Raw genomic sequence first — 14,767 nt, 5'->3', positions numbered from 1 at the left:
GCTGATTTCATCGCGCGGAAAGATATTGCCGCCAAATAACTCTAAACGCGTGACGTTGATTCTAAACGTGGGGGGAGAAAAACCGGAAGGGTCCGGAGAAAAATCCACGCGACCACGGGGAGAGAGAGACACCGCAAAGTCTACATATACAGCAGCAGCAGGCGTCAGAGTCGGGATCGAATCCACGACCTCCTGTAGACCAGGCGAGGTAGTTAACGTCTCATAGCCACCGTGATGATGATGAGAGAGAGACACCGCAAAGTCTACATATACAGCAGCAGCAGGCGTCAGAGTCGGGATCAAAGCCACGACCTCCTGTGTACCAGGCGAGGTAGTTAACATCTCCTAGCCACCGTGATGATGAGAGACACGCAAACTCCAAATATACAGCAGCAGGCGTCAGGGTCGGGATCGAACCCACGACCTCCTGCGTACCAGGCGAGGTAGTTAACATCTCCTAGCCACCGTGGTGTCCATACTTCGACCCCGGATGAACCTCGCCCTGGCTGCAAGAGATGGAGACTCACTGGCCACTCCGGCTGAACTCGAAGCAGACCGCGGTCATCCTTCAGCCTGACATGCAACTCTGTGGTGTTCAGGTGAGTCGTACCAGGTGAGCCGTACCAGGTGAGCCATACCCAGTGACCCACACCGGGTAAACCGTAGCAGGACAGCCGTACCGGGTGAGCCATTCTGGGCGAGACATCCACACTGAGCGAGCCATATTGGGTGGGTCATACCAGGTCAGCCATACCACGTGGGCCATACCGGGTGAGACATTGGGTGGGTCATACCAGGTCAGCCATACCACGTGGGCCATACCGGGTGAGACATTGGGTGGGTCATACCAGGTCAGCCATACCACGTGGGCCATACCGGGTGAGACATTGGGTGGGTCATACCAGGTCAGCCATACCACGTGGGCCGTACCGGGTGAGACATTGGGTGGGTCATACCAGGTCAGCCATACCACGTGGGCCATACCGGGTGAGACATTGGGTGGGTCATACCAGGTCAGCCATACCACGTGGGCCATACCGGGTGAGACATTGGGTGGGTCATACCAGGTCAGCCATACCGACCTGAGCAGTGGATGGAGCGACAAAAGCAGTGGGCGGGGCTCTCTGAGTGGTGGGCGGGACCACCTGAGTAGTTACCCGAGTAGTGGGCGTGGCCACCATAGTGGGCGGGGCTATCTGAGTGGTGGGTGGGACTACCGACTAGTGGGCGGGGCTACTTAACTAATGGGCCGGGCGATCTGAGCTCAGGTCGGTGGGCGGTGGATAACGTGTAGGGTGGGGGGGTTATGTCACCAAAATTACGCGCGGGGTGATGTCATCGTTTTGGATGGAGGGGGGGTGCAGCAGTGAGGTCATAATGCCTGGGGCCCTTCTGGTGGGTTGGTCTCCATGCGTGGCGATGAGCGAGCAGGTCCCAGGCGTGCGTTGTTTCGTATCGCGTGTTGAACTTCTTTCACACCCTACGCGTGTAGCCAACCACGCGAATCGGAAGGTGCGTCGGGTGGAAGCTGCGGGTTTATTGAGCCGGGCATCACGCATCGAAACATCGGACATCGCGCCGAACAGCCAATTCAATCAATCACCGGGATGTACCAACCACCCCATCACGATTACTCTGATAAATACAATCCCAACCGCACAACCGATGTATAAAGAATATATATAACCAAAATCAATCTATAGGCATTTTTCTCACTTCTGCGTTGGTTCACTGTTGGGTTCCAGCATAGATACAGCATCCTTCTGCAGCAATGCAATGTTGAGTGCCAGTCTCGTATCTCCGCCAGTCTTTGTTCAAACCTCCAATTCTCGCCGGCGTACAAAGCCGTACTGAACACGCACACGTCCTCCAGATGGTCACTTTGGTCTTGTGCCGATTCGCTTGCTTCTCCAGATGTATGAAGCGCTGCCATACCTCCTTTTGCCTTTGCGTTCCTCGCGCCCCGTGTCTCCCGTGTCTCCCGCGCGGTCATTTTCCCATGTCCGGAGCCTTCCCAACTATACAAATTCCTTGACGTTCGCAAACCTTGCCACTTTCCCGCCATTATACTTCTTTCTCGATGTCCTCCCCTTCCGAACACCGTCGCCTTCGTCTTTTCCGCGTTCAATCCTCACTCCTCGCAACCCTTAATTATACGACAGGTACAATAAATGTCAACGTAAAAGACGGCATTGCGGGTGAGAAAAACACCCATTTAAAGAGTCCCCGTGAGAGAAACTGCCGCAGTCAGGACCAGCGCTGCCACCTGGGTACCAGCGCATCGCCACGCAGCCCAAAAACATTTGTGTACCTCGCACGGTAAAAGTTCGTAACCCCGGTGGGGAGTAAGCGATGGCGAGGTACCCACGGTACGCTTGAGGACGTCGTCGAGAAAGTCTGCGATGCGGGCCCCCCATTGTGCCCCCCCCCCCTCATTCGGCCAGTGTCCATCGCTCCTCTCCTGAAGCTGCGATCCACCGCCACCAGCAAGGCCTCATCCTCATCCTCGGCTCCTCTTCTGGCATTCTTCATCCGCGACAGTTCCGACGACGCTGTTGCTGTTCCCTCACGAGGTGCGGGTGTGTGTGTGGAGGGGGGGGGGGCTTTCCCTGGGGGGGTCATCTATCTGCCCCCCCCCAACCGTGAGTTAGACTTAGTTTGCTCCCCCTATTGATTATGTGACCGAGGAACCCGGCTCATGTCCGTCCACAGAGCAGCGATTCCAGTCTCCCAGTTGCATGACGTGAGTGTTCACGTTGATCAGGAAGTTGGAAACTAAGAGGGGGGGGGGGGGGCAGAAAGGTAAACGCGTGTTGTTGTTTATGTTGTTTATGTTGTTTATGTTGTTTATGTTGTTTATGTTGTTTATGTTGTTGCGTTTTCAAGCGCAGCTACGAAGACGATTGGGAGAGTGACGGGAGAGTGTACCATACCATGAGGGGCCACAGCGCTGGCGACGCTGGCGACGCTGGCGACGCTGGCGACGTTGGTGGCGTCATCTTCGTTCTCCTGCAGGACACGAAGAGAAGAAGGCACGCTCAGGGGCCACAGCGAGCATGGAGACGCACATGCAGTGGTAGCCCAGGGAGGGGGTGGTGGGGAGGGAGGGAGGGGAGAGAGTGGGGGAGGGAGGGAGGTGTCACTCACCTCGTCGGAGGGCTGCAGGTGCGTCGTGCTGTCCTCCTTGTCGTCCAACTCCGCTGCGTTGCCTCTTTCCTTGTTGCAGCAGCCTACAGAGAGCGCCACAGAAAGTGTCATCAGCCCCCACCCACAGTGGCTCCACCTAGCATCTCATCGTCAGTGGCTCGCTGTCATCGTCATCATCATCATCATCATCGCTGTCATCAAAATAACTTGACGTGAAAGTCTACGGGCGCCTCCGTGCGAGTCTACGGGCCCCTGGTGTGATTCTCTGTGGCTGGGCGACCGAGACCCGGAGTGGAACCTGGGCGCTCCTGGCTCGGCCTCTGTGACCTGGGGCGGTGGTGCCGGCCTCGGTGCGGAGGGCGCCGTGCCTCTCACCTTTGCGGTAAAGTACGAAGCAGAGCCCCACCGCCGCCGGCACCGTGAGCACCACCAGCACCGCCAGCGACACCATCACCACCCAAATCGATCCTGGGGGCACAGCAGCGGCAACTCGCTCTCAGCACCAGCACGCATGCGGCGTACTCCGTGTCACGGTGTGCGTGTGGTGGGGAGCGGTGGTGTGGCGGTCACCGCGCTGCGCTACGAACCCGGCCACCCGGGTTCGACTCCTGCTCATGGCCACCGCCAAACACCGGTGACGATTATTTAAACCGGTCCTGGGCCTCCCCTAGGTCGACTCAACCTCAAATGTGTACCTGGTGCGGCGTGTAAACAACATCGCCGCTCGGTGGCCGGGCGTGGTGCTGGCCACCCGCCCCCTTGTGCCGGCCTTCATAGGTGCTGCTCGCTAACAGCACTTGCCCCAACAGTCTGCTAAGGCTACACGGGGGATATTTGTCTTCGTGTGGCTCTATCTCCACGTCCCCGTGCCCCCCCCCCCCTGCTTACCAAATGCGAAGTAGGCCGCTCCTCGGTCCTCACACTTTGTGTCCGTGGTCTCCGTGCCATTGGCAACGGCTCTCAACCCAGAATCCTCACAGCTGCACACACACACACACCACCGTCACCACCGTCACCACCGTCACCACCGTCACCACCGTCACCACCGTCACCACCGTCACCACCGTCACCACCGTCACCACCGTCACCACCGTCACGACCGTCACGACCGTTACGACCGTCACGACCGTCACCACCGTCACCACCGTCACCACCGTCACCACCATCAATACCACCACCCGTCACCATCACCACCATGTCTACCAACACCATGACCACCATGTCCATCACCACCATACACCCACACACCACCATCATCACCTCCCCAACACGGCACTCACCGCGTGTGCTCCCTGCAGGGCAGCGTGGCGGACGTGGAGTCGGAGTAGGAGCCGGCTGGGCAGGGCGTGCAGGAGCTGGGCTCCGGGGGGGGCCCGGGCTGCTGCCCCGGGGGGCATAGCGGCTGCCCCTGGCAGAGCGGGCAGTCGGGGCTCACGCAGTGCAGGCCGGGGCGGCAGCGGCACTCTGCGTCGGCCTGCGCACCGCACGGCCGCCCCTCCTCGAAGCCGACCTCTGCTCCAGGGGGACGAGGGGAGGGGGTGGGTGGAGGCAAGAGCGAGCGGTTGGCTGTGTGCTCTGGGCTGGCGAGTCTCCATGCTGCTGCTGCGTTCTCACCCCGCAGCACAGAATCAACCTGGGCGTCAACTTGCCTGAATGCGGTTTGGGTCGTGCGTGGTCATGTGACTCGTGCGTGGTCATGTGACTCGTGTGTGATTTGTGCGTGGCTCGTGCGTGGCTTGTGGTCATGTGGCTCATGCAAGGCTTGGGAGTGATCATGTGGCTCGTATGTGGTCATGTGACTCGTGTGTGTTTTGCGCGTGGCTCATGCGTGGCTTGTGGTCATGTGACTCATGCAAGGCTTGGGAGTGATCATGTGACCCGTGCGTGGTCATGTGACTCGTGTGTGTTTTGCGTGTGGCTTGTGGTCATGTGGCTCATGCAAGGCTTGGGAGTGATCATGTGACCCGTGCGTGGTCATGTGACTCGTGTGTGTTTTGTGCGTGGCTTGTGGTCATGTGACTCATGCAAGGCTTGGGAGTGATCATGTGGCTCGTGCATGGCTCCTGCGTGGCTCGTGAGGAGCGGTACCTGCGTTACAGCTTCTGCACCTGAGGCACTTGTGTTTGGTGTTAATGTGGTCCATGAAGGAGCCGCGCGGGCATGGGGCGCAGGTGCCGCTCTCCTCCTCCAGGAAGCATCCTGGGCGCCCACCCCACGGCGCACGAGAAGAAAAAGAGATAAATCGTCAACGGCCAGGCAGCGGAGAGGCGATCTCGCAGCCATGCCAACCCGCCACTCGCCATCGGTCTCCCTGGGCGGGCGGGTGGGCAGCGTGCACGTTATAATCCGGCCTCGTCCGTGTCGTCGGACCCCCCCACCCCCCACCGCCACAACCCAACGCGGCCAAACCAATACACAGCAGTAGCAGGAGTCAAGGTCGGGATCAAAGCCACGACCTCATGCATAGCAGGCGAGGTAGTTAACATCTCCTAGCTACCGTGATGATAATGAGAGAGAGAGAGAGACACCGCAAAGTCTAAATAGACAACTGGCATCGTCAGAGTCGGGATCGAACCCACGACCTCCTGTATACCAGGCGAGGGAGTTAACATCTCCTAGCCACCGCAGCACCCGCGACTGGGAAACAGTCTATATCTAGACTGCAGTGACTCACCTGGGAGACACCGGATGCCCCAGGGCCCCGGCTGGGTGCACGGAGGCAACGTGACCGGAGTCCCGCCCACGCACAGCATCTAGACATGGTGAGAGACGCACAGGTGAGTGAGTCACAGGTGAGGGGCACAGGAGACACAGGTGAGATGCAGGTGAGGGGCACAGGAGACACAGGTGAGACGTAGGTGAGACAAACACAGGTGAGTGAGTTACAGGTGAAGGGCACAGGTGAGACACAGGTGAGATGCAGGTGAGACAAACACAGGTGAGATGCAGGTGAGGCAAACACAGGTGAGTGAGTCACAGGTGAAGGGCACAGGTGAGACACAGGTGAGACACAGGTGAGATGCAGGTGAGACAAACACAGGTGAGACGCAGGTGAGACAAACACAGGTGAGTGAGTCACAGGTGAAGGGCACAGGTGAGACACAGGTGAGATGCAGATGAGACAAACACAGGTGAGACGCAGGTGAGACAAACACAGGTGAGTGAGTCACAGGTGAAGGGCACAGGTGAGACACAGGTGAGACACAGGTGAGATGCAGGTGAGACAAACACAGGTGAGATGCAGGTGAGACAAGCACAGGTGAGACAAGCACAGGTGAGAGACACAGGAGGGGCGGTCAGAGTGACAGGCGAGAGCCTCGGGCGAGGGAGATGCACAGGTGAGCGAGGAGACAGGTAAGGGAGACGTCACGATCTCTCATCTCGCTCCGAGTTCGGGTAAAGGGGCTCCGGCTGCTGCTCATGACGACGATGATAATGACAATACTGGTGATGATGTTGGTGGTGACAATGGTGGTGGTGATGATGACGATGATGACAACGGTGATGATAGCATACCGTGTCTACCCACACGGTTTACCCCGTATTCTTGTGCAGGGAAATTTGAGTTTTCAGGTCCATACGGCATACAGCCGTTTCAATACTACAGACAAAAACATGTTTTTTTGTCTATTTGTGTTGCGTTTCTCCCTTGTGATGGGACTTTGTAGGATGAACGTTGACATTTATAAGGGCACGGGTTGACTAATAAGGTCTCGATTGGTCTATAATCAGGGAGGCACTCATAAGGGGTTAACTGGTATGAGGATGATGACGATAAAAGTGATGGCGATGACGGTGACGATGATGATAATAGTGGTGATGGTGGTGCTAATGACAATGGTAACAGTGATCATAATGACGATGGCGGTGGTGATGACGATGATCATGATGGTTGGGGGTGATGGTTGAAAGGGGAGGTCTGTGGTGTGGAGGAGGCGCCGATTGATTGTACAGCCGGAAGATAAGAAACCACAAAACGCCCGAATGTGTCGTGTGTATTAACCGCAAAAACAATACTACTACCACGCGCCCGCCCGCCTTCTTGACGGTGGGTGTTAAAGATCCACTGGAGCCTGAACGAAATTTTTTTTATTTCACCAGGTAAGGCCCCCTGAGCTCTGTAGCTCTTTTTCAGAAGCGACCTGGCCATCACAAACGACAGCTCAACAAAGTGGGCTTATGTCATCATGTGGACATTCACAGCAGCAGACAAATACACGCGACGTTGATTCTAAATGTGGAGGGGGGGAAACCCTAGAGGACCCGGAGAAAAATCCACGCGATCACAGGGAAAGAGATGGAGAGAGACACGCAAACTCAAAATATACAGCAGCAGGCGTCAGGGTCGGGCTCGAACCCACGACCTCCTGCATACCAGGCGAGGTAGTTAACATCTCCTAGCCACCCTGATGATAATGAGAGAGAGACACGCAGACTCCAAATATACAGCAGGCATCGTCAGGGTTGGGATTGAACCCACGACCTCCTGCGTACCAGGCGAGGTAGTTAACATCTCCTAGCCACCGTGATAAATGATGATGAGAGAGAGACACGCAAACTCAAAATATACAGCAGCAGGCGTCAGGGTCGGGCTTGAACCCACGACCTCCTGCATACCAGGTGAAGTAGTTAACATCTCCTAGCTACCGTGATGATGATGATGAGAGAGAGACACGCAGACTCAAAATATACAACAGGCGTCAGGGTCGGGCTTGAACCCACGACCTCCTGCACACCAGGCGAGGTAGTTAACATCTCATAGCCACCGTGGCGCCCCATTGGCGAGAGTCGGCCACTGCGGCGTGATGGCCCAAGTCTATGGGACCTTTTTTTTTCGCAGTGAAAAGGAAACTTGGGCCGGTGTACTTCAACTGATTTATTGCGCCATCGCCGCTCGTAAACCACAGCAACACTCGTCATCACAACCAACCCCGTTTCCTCGTTCCACAGTCCCTTTTAAACCTTCTATTCGCCCTTCTCCACCAATCGCCCATCTCCGATCCGCTCTCCGCACCAATCCGATCAGTGGTCACCCACCCACCCGTCGGGTTTGCGTGTCGTGCGCCACCAGGGCTCACACCCCCCCCCCCCCCATCTCGATTCCCTGCCCAAGGCCGTGCTGTGTGCGTCACCCCTGACCTCCCACGCTCCCCTGGTGCATCACCCGTGCGCGCGATTGATGTGTGTGATGTCGAGTGCGGAGGGCATGCCGTGCTGTTTGTGTGGTGCGAGTGTGTAAGTAGGCCTCGGGCAAGGTAAGGTAAAAGTGTAAAAACAACGAGCCTACCTTTACCATACCCTTTAGCCTTACCCCTTGGCATGTCGACACCTTTACCTTTACCCTTTTACCCGGTAAAAAGGGTAAATTACCTCGCCTTGCCGAGGCCTTGTGTAAGGCTGGGCGAGACAACCCTCGGGCAATAAAACAGGAGTTGTGCCAAGATGTTCAAACACCCAAATAGAAACCTTTTTTGCAAGGCATCAAAAGTCTGCAATAACCATACACGGCACTTGTGGAAAACAAACATGCTCTGATAGTAGTGTTTGCATTGTCTTTAAAAGCGATTGGCTTGTTTATGGCCTTGAGAACCAGGCCTTCCCTGTTCTAACACCGCTGGTGAGACTAGGCCATAAAGAAGAAAGCAGTGTCTGGTGTAGCCCAATCAGTTTCAAAGACAATGTATACATTACACTCGTCACACTTTTTCTGGCATAAGGTATTCCAACGGTTTCAATGTAATTTTGGGGTGCTGATTCCAAATCTGGCATCAGTTTTTGTCTATCACATCAGGTTTTTGAGAAATCAAATATTGCATTTTCAATAAAAACTGCAAAAGAAAAATATTAAATAAATGTGGATATCTACATAAAATTATATTATAAACACACTATCCTAAAAATACAGCACCGTATTTTAACACTAAAGCAGTCACTGACTCGCAACAACTTGCAATCATAAGTGACAGAGTTAATTTCGGGTAAAATCAATGAAAATGGGGTATGCCGATAGCATAAAATGAGATGTGATAGAGCAAATCTGAGATGAGATTTGGAATCAGCACCCTGAAATTAGTCTAAAACAGCTGGAAAAGTCCAGGCCAGAAATGTTTTTTTTGTTGACCAGTGTTATCAGAGCACGTTGGTTTGCATGTTTTGCCACGAGTAGTGTGTGTGGCTAATGCAGTAAGGTATCTAATTGGGTGTTTGAACCAAGGCCTTAATTATAATATATATTGCCCCCCCCCCCAATATTCAAATATGCTCAAAATGTCCCCCCCCAATATATTGCTATTAAAATATTAAAAAGTCATAATTATTGCTATGCTATGTAAATAAAAGCAACAATTTGCTAAACCTTGGCCACAATATCTGGACTTGTCTTCATAAAAAAATCAATGCATAGATTTCTGTTTATATGATTATGGTTGTACTTTATGAATCCATAATCTTAAACATTACATACAATGAAACAAGAAATGGTAAAAAAGTAAAAACAGAGCAATGTAATACAATACACTATTAGACATTATTGTAAAAAAAGTCCATCCCATGTGTTAGTGAATTTTTAAATATTTTTAGGACAGGAAATTAGTTTTCAAATGTAGATATTTTTCTGGGTTGAGACCCCCAAGGCCCCCTGGGAGATTTGGTCCCCCCCAATGTTGACTCCATGGCTAAGGCCTTGTGGTTTGAACATCTTAACACAATTCATGTTTTTCTATATTCTTTGGGTCTTTCAGCAAAGTCACTAGATAGGTGACTATACTGAAAGACCCAAATAATATGAATTCCTGCACAAAAGCTTTAAGTCAAGATGTAATATGACTTTGAGACCCCCCAATCACCTACACATTCCACAAGTAGTGACTAATCCCATATCTGCATTTTACATAAATATGCAGACATATACATACAGATATAAACACACACAGACAAATATCCCCCGTGTAGGCTTAACAGACTGTCGGGGCAAGTGCTGTTAGCGAGCACCTATGAAGGCCAACACCACGCCCGACCGCCTTTGTCTCCCCAGTGGCGATGTTTACCACACACCGCACTAGGTACTCATTTGAGGCTGAGTCGACCTAGGCGAGGCCCAGGACCGGTTCAGATAATCGTCGCTGGTGTTGGCCGTGAGCGGGAATCGAACTCCGGACTGCCGCGCCTCGTAGCGCAGCGTAGCGCTAACCACTACACTGCCACTCCCCACTAAACCACGTACACACACCACGTACACACACACACCACGTACACATAGCACGTACACACACACCCCACGTACACACACACACCACACACACACCACACATCACGTACACACACACCACGTACACACACCACGTACACACACACCCCACGTACACACCAACCTGGATGAGGAGGCAGCCCAGCAGGAGAGCTGGCGGTAAGCTCGGCGTAGTCATCGTGGCTCCCTGCCCCTCGCCCCTCTCCGAACTCAGCAACTCGGAGGGGCGAGTCTCCTCCTCTCTAATCTCTCGCCTCTTCTTCGTCGTCTTCTCCTCCTCGCGATTATTCTGAAGCCCCGAGGGAGAGAGACACCACATCACGGCATCAGTGTCTGTGTGTAACGTTATGGGCCTCCCCTAGGTCGGCTCGGCCTCAAACGAGTAGCTGGTGCAGTGTGTGTAAAGCACGTCCGCGAGGGAGACAAAGGCGGCCGGGCGTGGTGCTGGCTAACCCGGCCCATCGTGTGCCGCCGTGCCGGCCTTCACAGGTCAGGGGCCATCCATTGAGTCGGTGGCAAAAATCTGTCGAAACTTGACCCCTCCCCCCCTCCCTCCCTCCCTGTACGCACGCGGACTTTTTACACTCCCCCCCCCCACCCCGAATCCTATAGAATGTCCGATATTGAATCAACGAAGAAACGATGAAGGATTAATAATATTGACAGAATGTCCACCGTCGGACTATCTAACTCAGTTGAAGGCCAATGTAGACACATTATTATCGAGGCTTCACCGCCCCCCCCCCCCGTGTCCTATGCGCACATTGTCAGCAGACCCCCCCCCCCCCGCCCATAGGCAAGCGAACGCATTTGGGTCAACGCCCCCTCCCCCCTCCATGCGTACGTACTCAATGGATGGCCCCTTACTGCTCGCTAACAGCACTTGTCCCAACAGTCTGTGTAGGCTACACGGGGGGACTTTGTCTTTATCTGCTCGCCACGCGACTCACCTTGGAGGGGTGAGTCGAGATGGTGAATGGGTGAGTACATGGCTAGGTGAGTGAATGATCGAGTGGGTGAGTGAATGATCGAGTGGGTGAGTGAATGAACGAGTGGGTGGGTGAGTGAATGAACGGGTGGGTGGGCGAGTGAATGCACGGGTGGGTGGGTGAGTGAATGAACGGGTGGGTGGGCGAGTGAATGCACGGGTGGGTGGGTGAGTGAATGAACGGGTGGGTGGGCGAGTGAATGCACGGGTGGGTGGGTGAGTGAATGAACGGGTGGGTGGGCGAGTGAATGCACGGGTGGGTGGGTGAGTGAATGAACGAGTGGGTGAGTGAATGAATGAGTGGGTGAGTGAATGAACGAGTGGGTGGGCGAGTGAATGAACGAGTGGGTGGGCGAGTGAACGAACGGGTGGGTGGGTGAATGAACGAGTGGGTGAGTGAATGAACGAGGGGGTGGGCGAGTGAATGAATGAGTGCGTGCCGTGAGCGAGCGAACGGATACGTGAGTGGGTGAGTGAGTGAATTAATGAGTGAGAGTGTGAGCGAGTGGGTGAGTGAGTGAGTGAATCAATGAATGGGAGCTTGAGTGAGCGGGTGGGTGGGTAGGTGAATGGGTTTTGTAGGTAGGCGAATGGGTGGGTGGGTGAATGGGTGGGTAGGTGAATGGGTGGGTAGGTGAATGGGTGAATGGGTGGGTGGGTGGATGGGTGGGTAGGTGAGTGACTGGGTGGATGGGTGGGTAGGTGAGTGACTGGGTGGATGGGTGGGTAGGTGAGTGACTGGGTGCCCCGTCTCGTGAATCTCTGCTCCCACCCCCATGCCCTACCCCCACCCACCCCCTACCCCCATGCCCCACGTCACAACCCAGCGCGTGACTCGGCCGCACCCTCCACTCCCACCCACCCCCATGCCCCACCCCCACCCACCCCCATGCCCCACCCCCACCCACCCCCATGCCCCACGTCTGCCCGCTCACGTCACACCCGAGCGCGTGACTCGGCCGCACCCACCACCCCCACCCCGTTCGAGATGACGCGCCGGCACCCGTGACAGTCCCCCCCAACCACCCACCGCCACGAACTTTGGCCTACTCTTCCACGTCGAGCAGGCGCGCGCGCGGCGTTACCCCCCCCCCCAGAAAAGGCAGACGAGGAGCGATTCCACCCCCCCCCCCCGTAGACTTCAACACAGACCGCCAACACTGATCACCAGGGCCGAGTAGCGATTAGCAGCAGCAAGCGATGAGGGCCGTACACGGTACGCGACGGGGGGTGGAGTGGTACTCATTTGAGGTCGAGTCGACCTAGGGGAGGCACAGGGCAATCGTCTGCCGGTGTTTGGTGGTAGACGCGCTAACCGTTGCGCCACCGCTCCCCATCGATCGTCACACCGGTACGGTCGCGACGGGCCCCGTGTCCAAGTGCGTGGTATACACGTGTGTGTACACGTGTGTATATGTGTACACGTGTGTATATGTGTACACGTGTGTGTGTGTGTACACGTGTGTGTGTGTGTACACGTGTGTGTGTGTGTACACGTGTGTGTGTACATGTGTGTGTACATGTGTATGTATGTGTGTACACGTGTATGTATGTGTGTGTGTACACGTGTATGTATGTGTGTGTACACGTGTGTGTGTGTACACGTGTGTGGTATACACGTGTGTATACGTGTGTGTGTGTATACACACGTGTGTATACATGTGTGTGTCTGCGTGTGTGTGTGTGTACATGTGTGTGTGTCTGCGTGTGTGTGTGTGTACATGTGTGTGTGTCTCCGCGTGTGTGTATACATGTGTCTGCGTGTGTGTCTCCGCGTGTGTATACATGTGTGTGTATACATGTGTGTGTGTGTCTCTGCGTGTGTGTGTGTCTGTGTTTCTATGTGGGGAGCGGTGGTGTAGTGGTTAGCACTGCGCTGCGCGACGAATCCGGCAACCCGAGTTCGAATCCCGCTCACGGCCAACACCGGTGACGATTATCTAAACCGGTTCTGGGCCTCCCCTAGGTCGATTCGGCCTCAAATGAGTAGCCTGGCGCGGTGTGTAAACATCGCCACTGGGGAGACAAAGGCGGCCGGGCGTGGTGCTGGCTCCAACAGTCCGTTCAGGCCGGTCGGGGGTGATCTTTGTGTGCAAATGCCGCGTGGAATCCCACCGATGGCGAATCAAACCCGGAAGTAACTTCACAGTCACAGTGCGAGACCCTCACCCAACACTCACCCAACACTCACCTACACCGAACACTCACACTCACCCAACCCTCACCCTCACCCAACACTCACCCAACACTCACCTACACCCTCACCCAACACTCACCTACACCCTCACCCAACACTCACCTACACCCTCACCCAACACTCACCTACACCCAACCCTTACCCTCACCCAACACTCACCCAACACTCACCCTCACCCAACCCTCACCCTTACCGAACACTTACCCAACACGGTGAGCCATTCGGCTCTTAAATCGGGTGCAACCGCAACAAAACAAAAACCAAAAACATGAACAAGACAACATTTTAAAGTGACTACGCGCAAACAGAAAAATCCAGGTAAAAAACTGCAAAATCTTACAGAAAAGGCACCGTTCACCAACGCTGTGTGCAAAAATCACAGTGGGATGCAAGTCAAACAACAACAACAACCACAAGACAACTTAGAACCCTTACCCAACCCTCACCCACCCCTCACCCACACGCTCGACTCACAGGTCGCCCGGGCAGGTAGTAATATATCCACGCCGACTTCTTTGCTGGGCTGAAGTGACTCGCGGAGTTGACGGAGCGACTATTTTACTAAACACTTTGCTTTAGCAGGTCAAGTGAGTGACTGAGCGAGTGATCAGGTGAGTGACTGAGCGACTGAGTGACTAGGTGAGTGACTGGGCGAGTGAGTGACTGGGCGAGTGAGTGACTGGGCGAGTGACTGAGTAACTGGGTGAGTGACCGAGTGAGTGAGTGACTGAGCGACTGAATGAGTGACTGAATGACTAAGTGAGTGACTGAATGACTAAGTGAGTGACTGAGCGAGTGAGTGACTGAGCGAGTAAGTGGGTGGCCAGCTGAGTGACTGAGCGACTGGGTGACTCGGTGAGTGACAGAGCGACTAAGTGAGTGACTGAGCGAACGACTGGCGGGCTGACTGGATGGCTGGCTAAGTGAGCGAGCGAGTGAGCGACACGGAGCGACTCCGCGTGTGGGGGCTGCTCACATGATGCCGCTCTTTATATAGACACCGCACCCCCCCCCGGCGCAGTCTGTGGATGACGTCAGCCAGAGGGGGTTCCCCCCAACTGCTTCTCAACTCGCCCTCATCCGTGAATGGGGAAGTGAAAGATTGTCAGTGGAGACGTTGAGTTGCATTCCTTTGACAGTTAAAACCTAGGATTTCGCAACCAATATCCATAGGGATACATCGCGTAAA

General features: G+C 54.8%; 1 protein-coding gene across 3 annotated transcripts; it reads right to left on the bottom strand.

Moving 5' to 3' along the window:
* Nucleotides 1–1,512: 1,512 nt before the first annotated feature.
* LOC133352437 (tumor necrosis factor receptor superfamily member 3-like) lies at nucleotides 1,513–14,532 on the bottom strand. Of its 3 annotated transcripts, none has more exons than XM_061568080.1 (10): nucleotides 14,053–14,532; nucleotides 10,518–10,682; nucleotides 5,822–5,900; nucleotides 5,236–5,346; nucleotides 4,428–4,662; nucleotides 4,036–4,127; nucleotides 3,523–3,615; nucleotides 3,148–3,230; nucleotides 2,934–3,009; nucleotides 1,513–2,775 (listed from the first exon to the last, which is right to left on the bottom strand). In XM_061568080.1, the coding sequence occupies exons 2-10, from the start codon at nucleotides 10,569–10,571 to the stop codon at nucleotides 2,675–2,677; spliced, it is 924 nt and encodes a 307-aa protein (XP_061424064.1). In that variant the 5' UTR covers nucleotides 10,572–10,682; nucleotides 14,053–14,532; the 3' UTR covers nucleotides 1,513–2,674. The 3 variants fall into 3 exon arrangements, with proteins under 3 accessions (XP_061424064.1, XP_061424066.1, XP_061424065.1); XM_061568082.1 differs by having other exon boundaries at nucleotides 4,428–4,659; XM_061568081.1 differs by lacking the exon at nucleotides 14,053–14,532 and adding an exon at nucleotides 11,344–11,483.
* Nucleotides 14,533–14,767: the final 235 nt, after the last annotated feature.

Source organism: Lethenteron reissneri, chromosome 40, assembly GCF_015708825.2.
Source record: "Lethenteron reissneri isolate LAM-NWPU_2019-01 chromosome 40, ASM1570882v1, whole genome shotgun sequence".
Lineage (NCBI taxonomy): Eukaryota > Metazoa > Chordata > Hyperoartia > Petromyzontiformes > Petromyzontidae > Lethenteron > Lethenteron reissneri.
This window is presented reverse-complemented; position numbering and strand designations above follow the sequence as displayed.

Excerpts from the sequence above, each read along its gene's own strand:
- LOC133352437 (XM_061568080.1), bottom strand. The coding sequence starts at position 10,571 with ATGACTACGCCGAGCTTACCGCCAGCTCTCCTGCTGGGCTGCCTCCTC. Across the intron at positions 4,663-5,235 it reads GTGCAGAAGCTGTAACGCAG|CAGAGGTCGGCTTCGAGGAG; the intron begins GTACCGCTCCTC and ends GTCCCCCTGGAG. Across the intron at positions 3,010-3,147 it reads ACCTGCAGCCCTCCGACGAG|GAGAACGAAGATGACGCCAC; the intron begins GTGAGTGACACC and ends CGTGTCCTGCAG.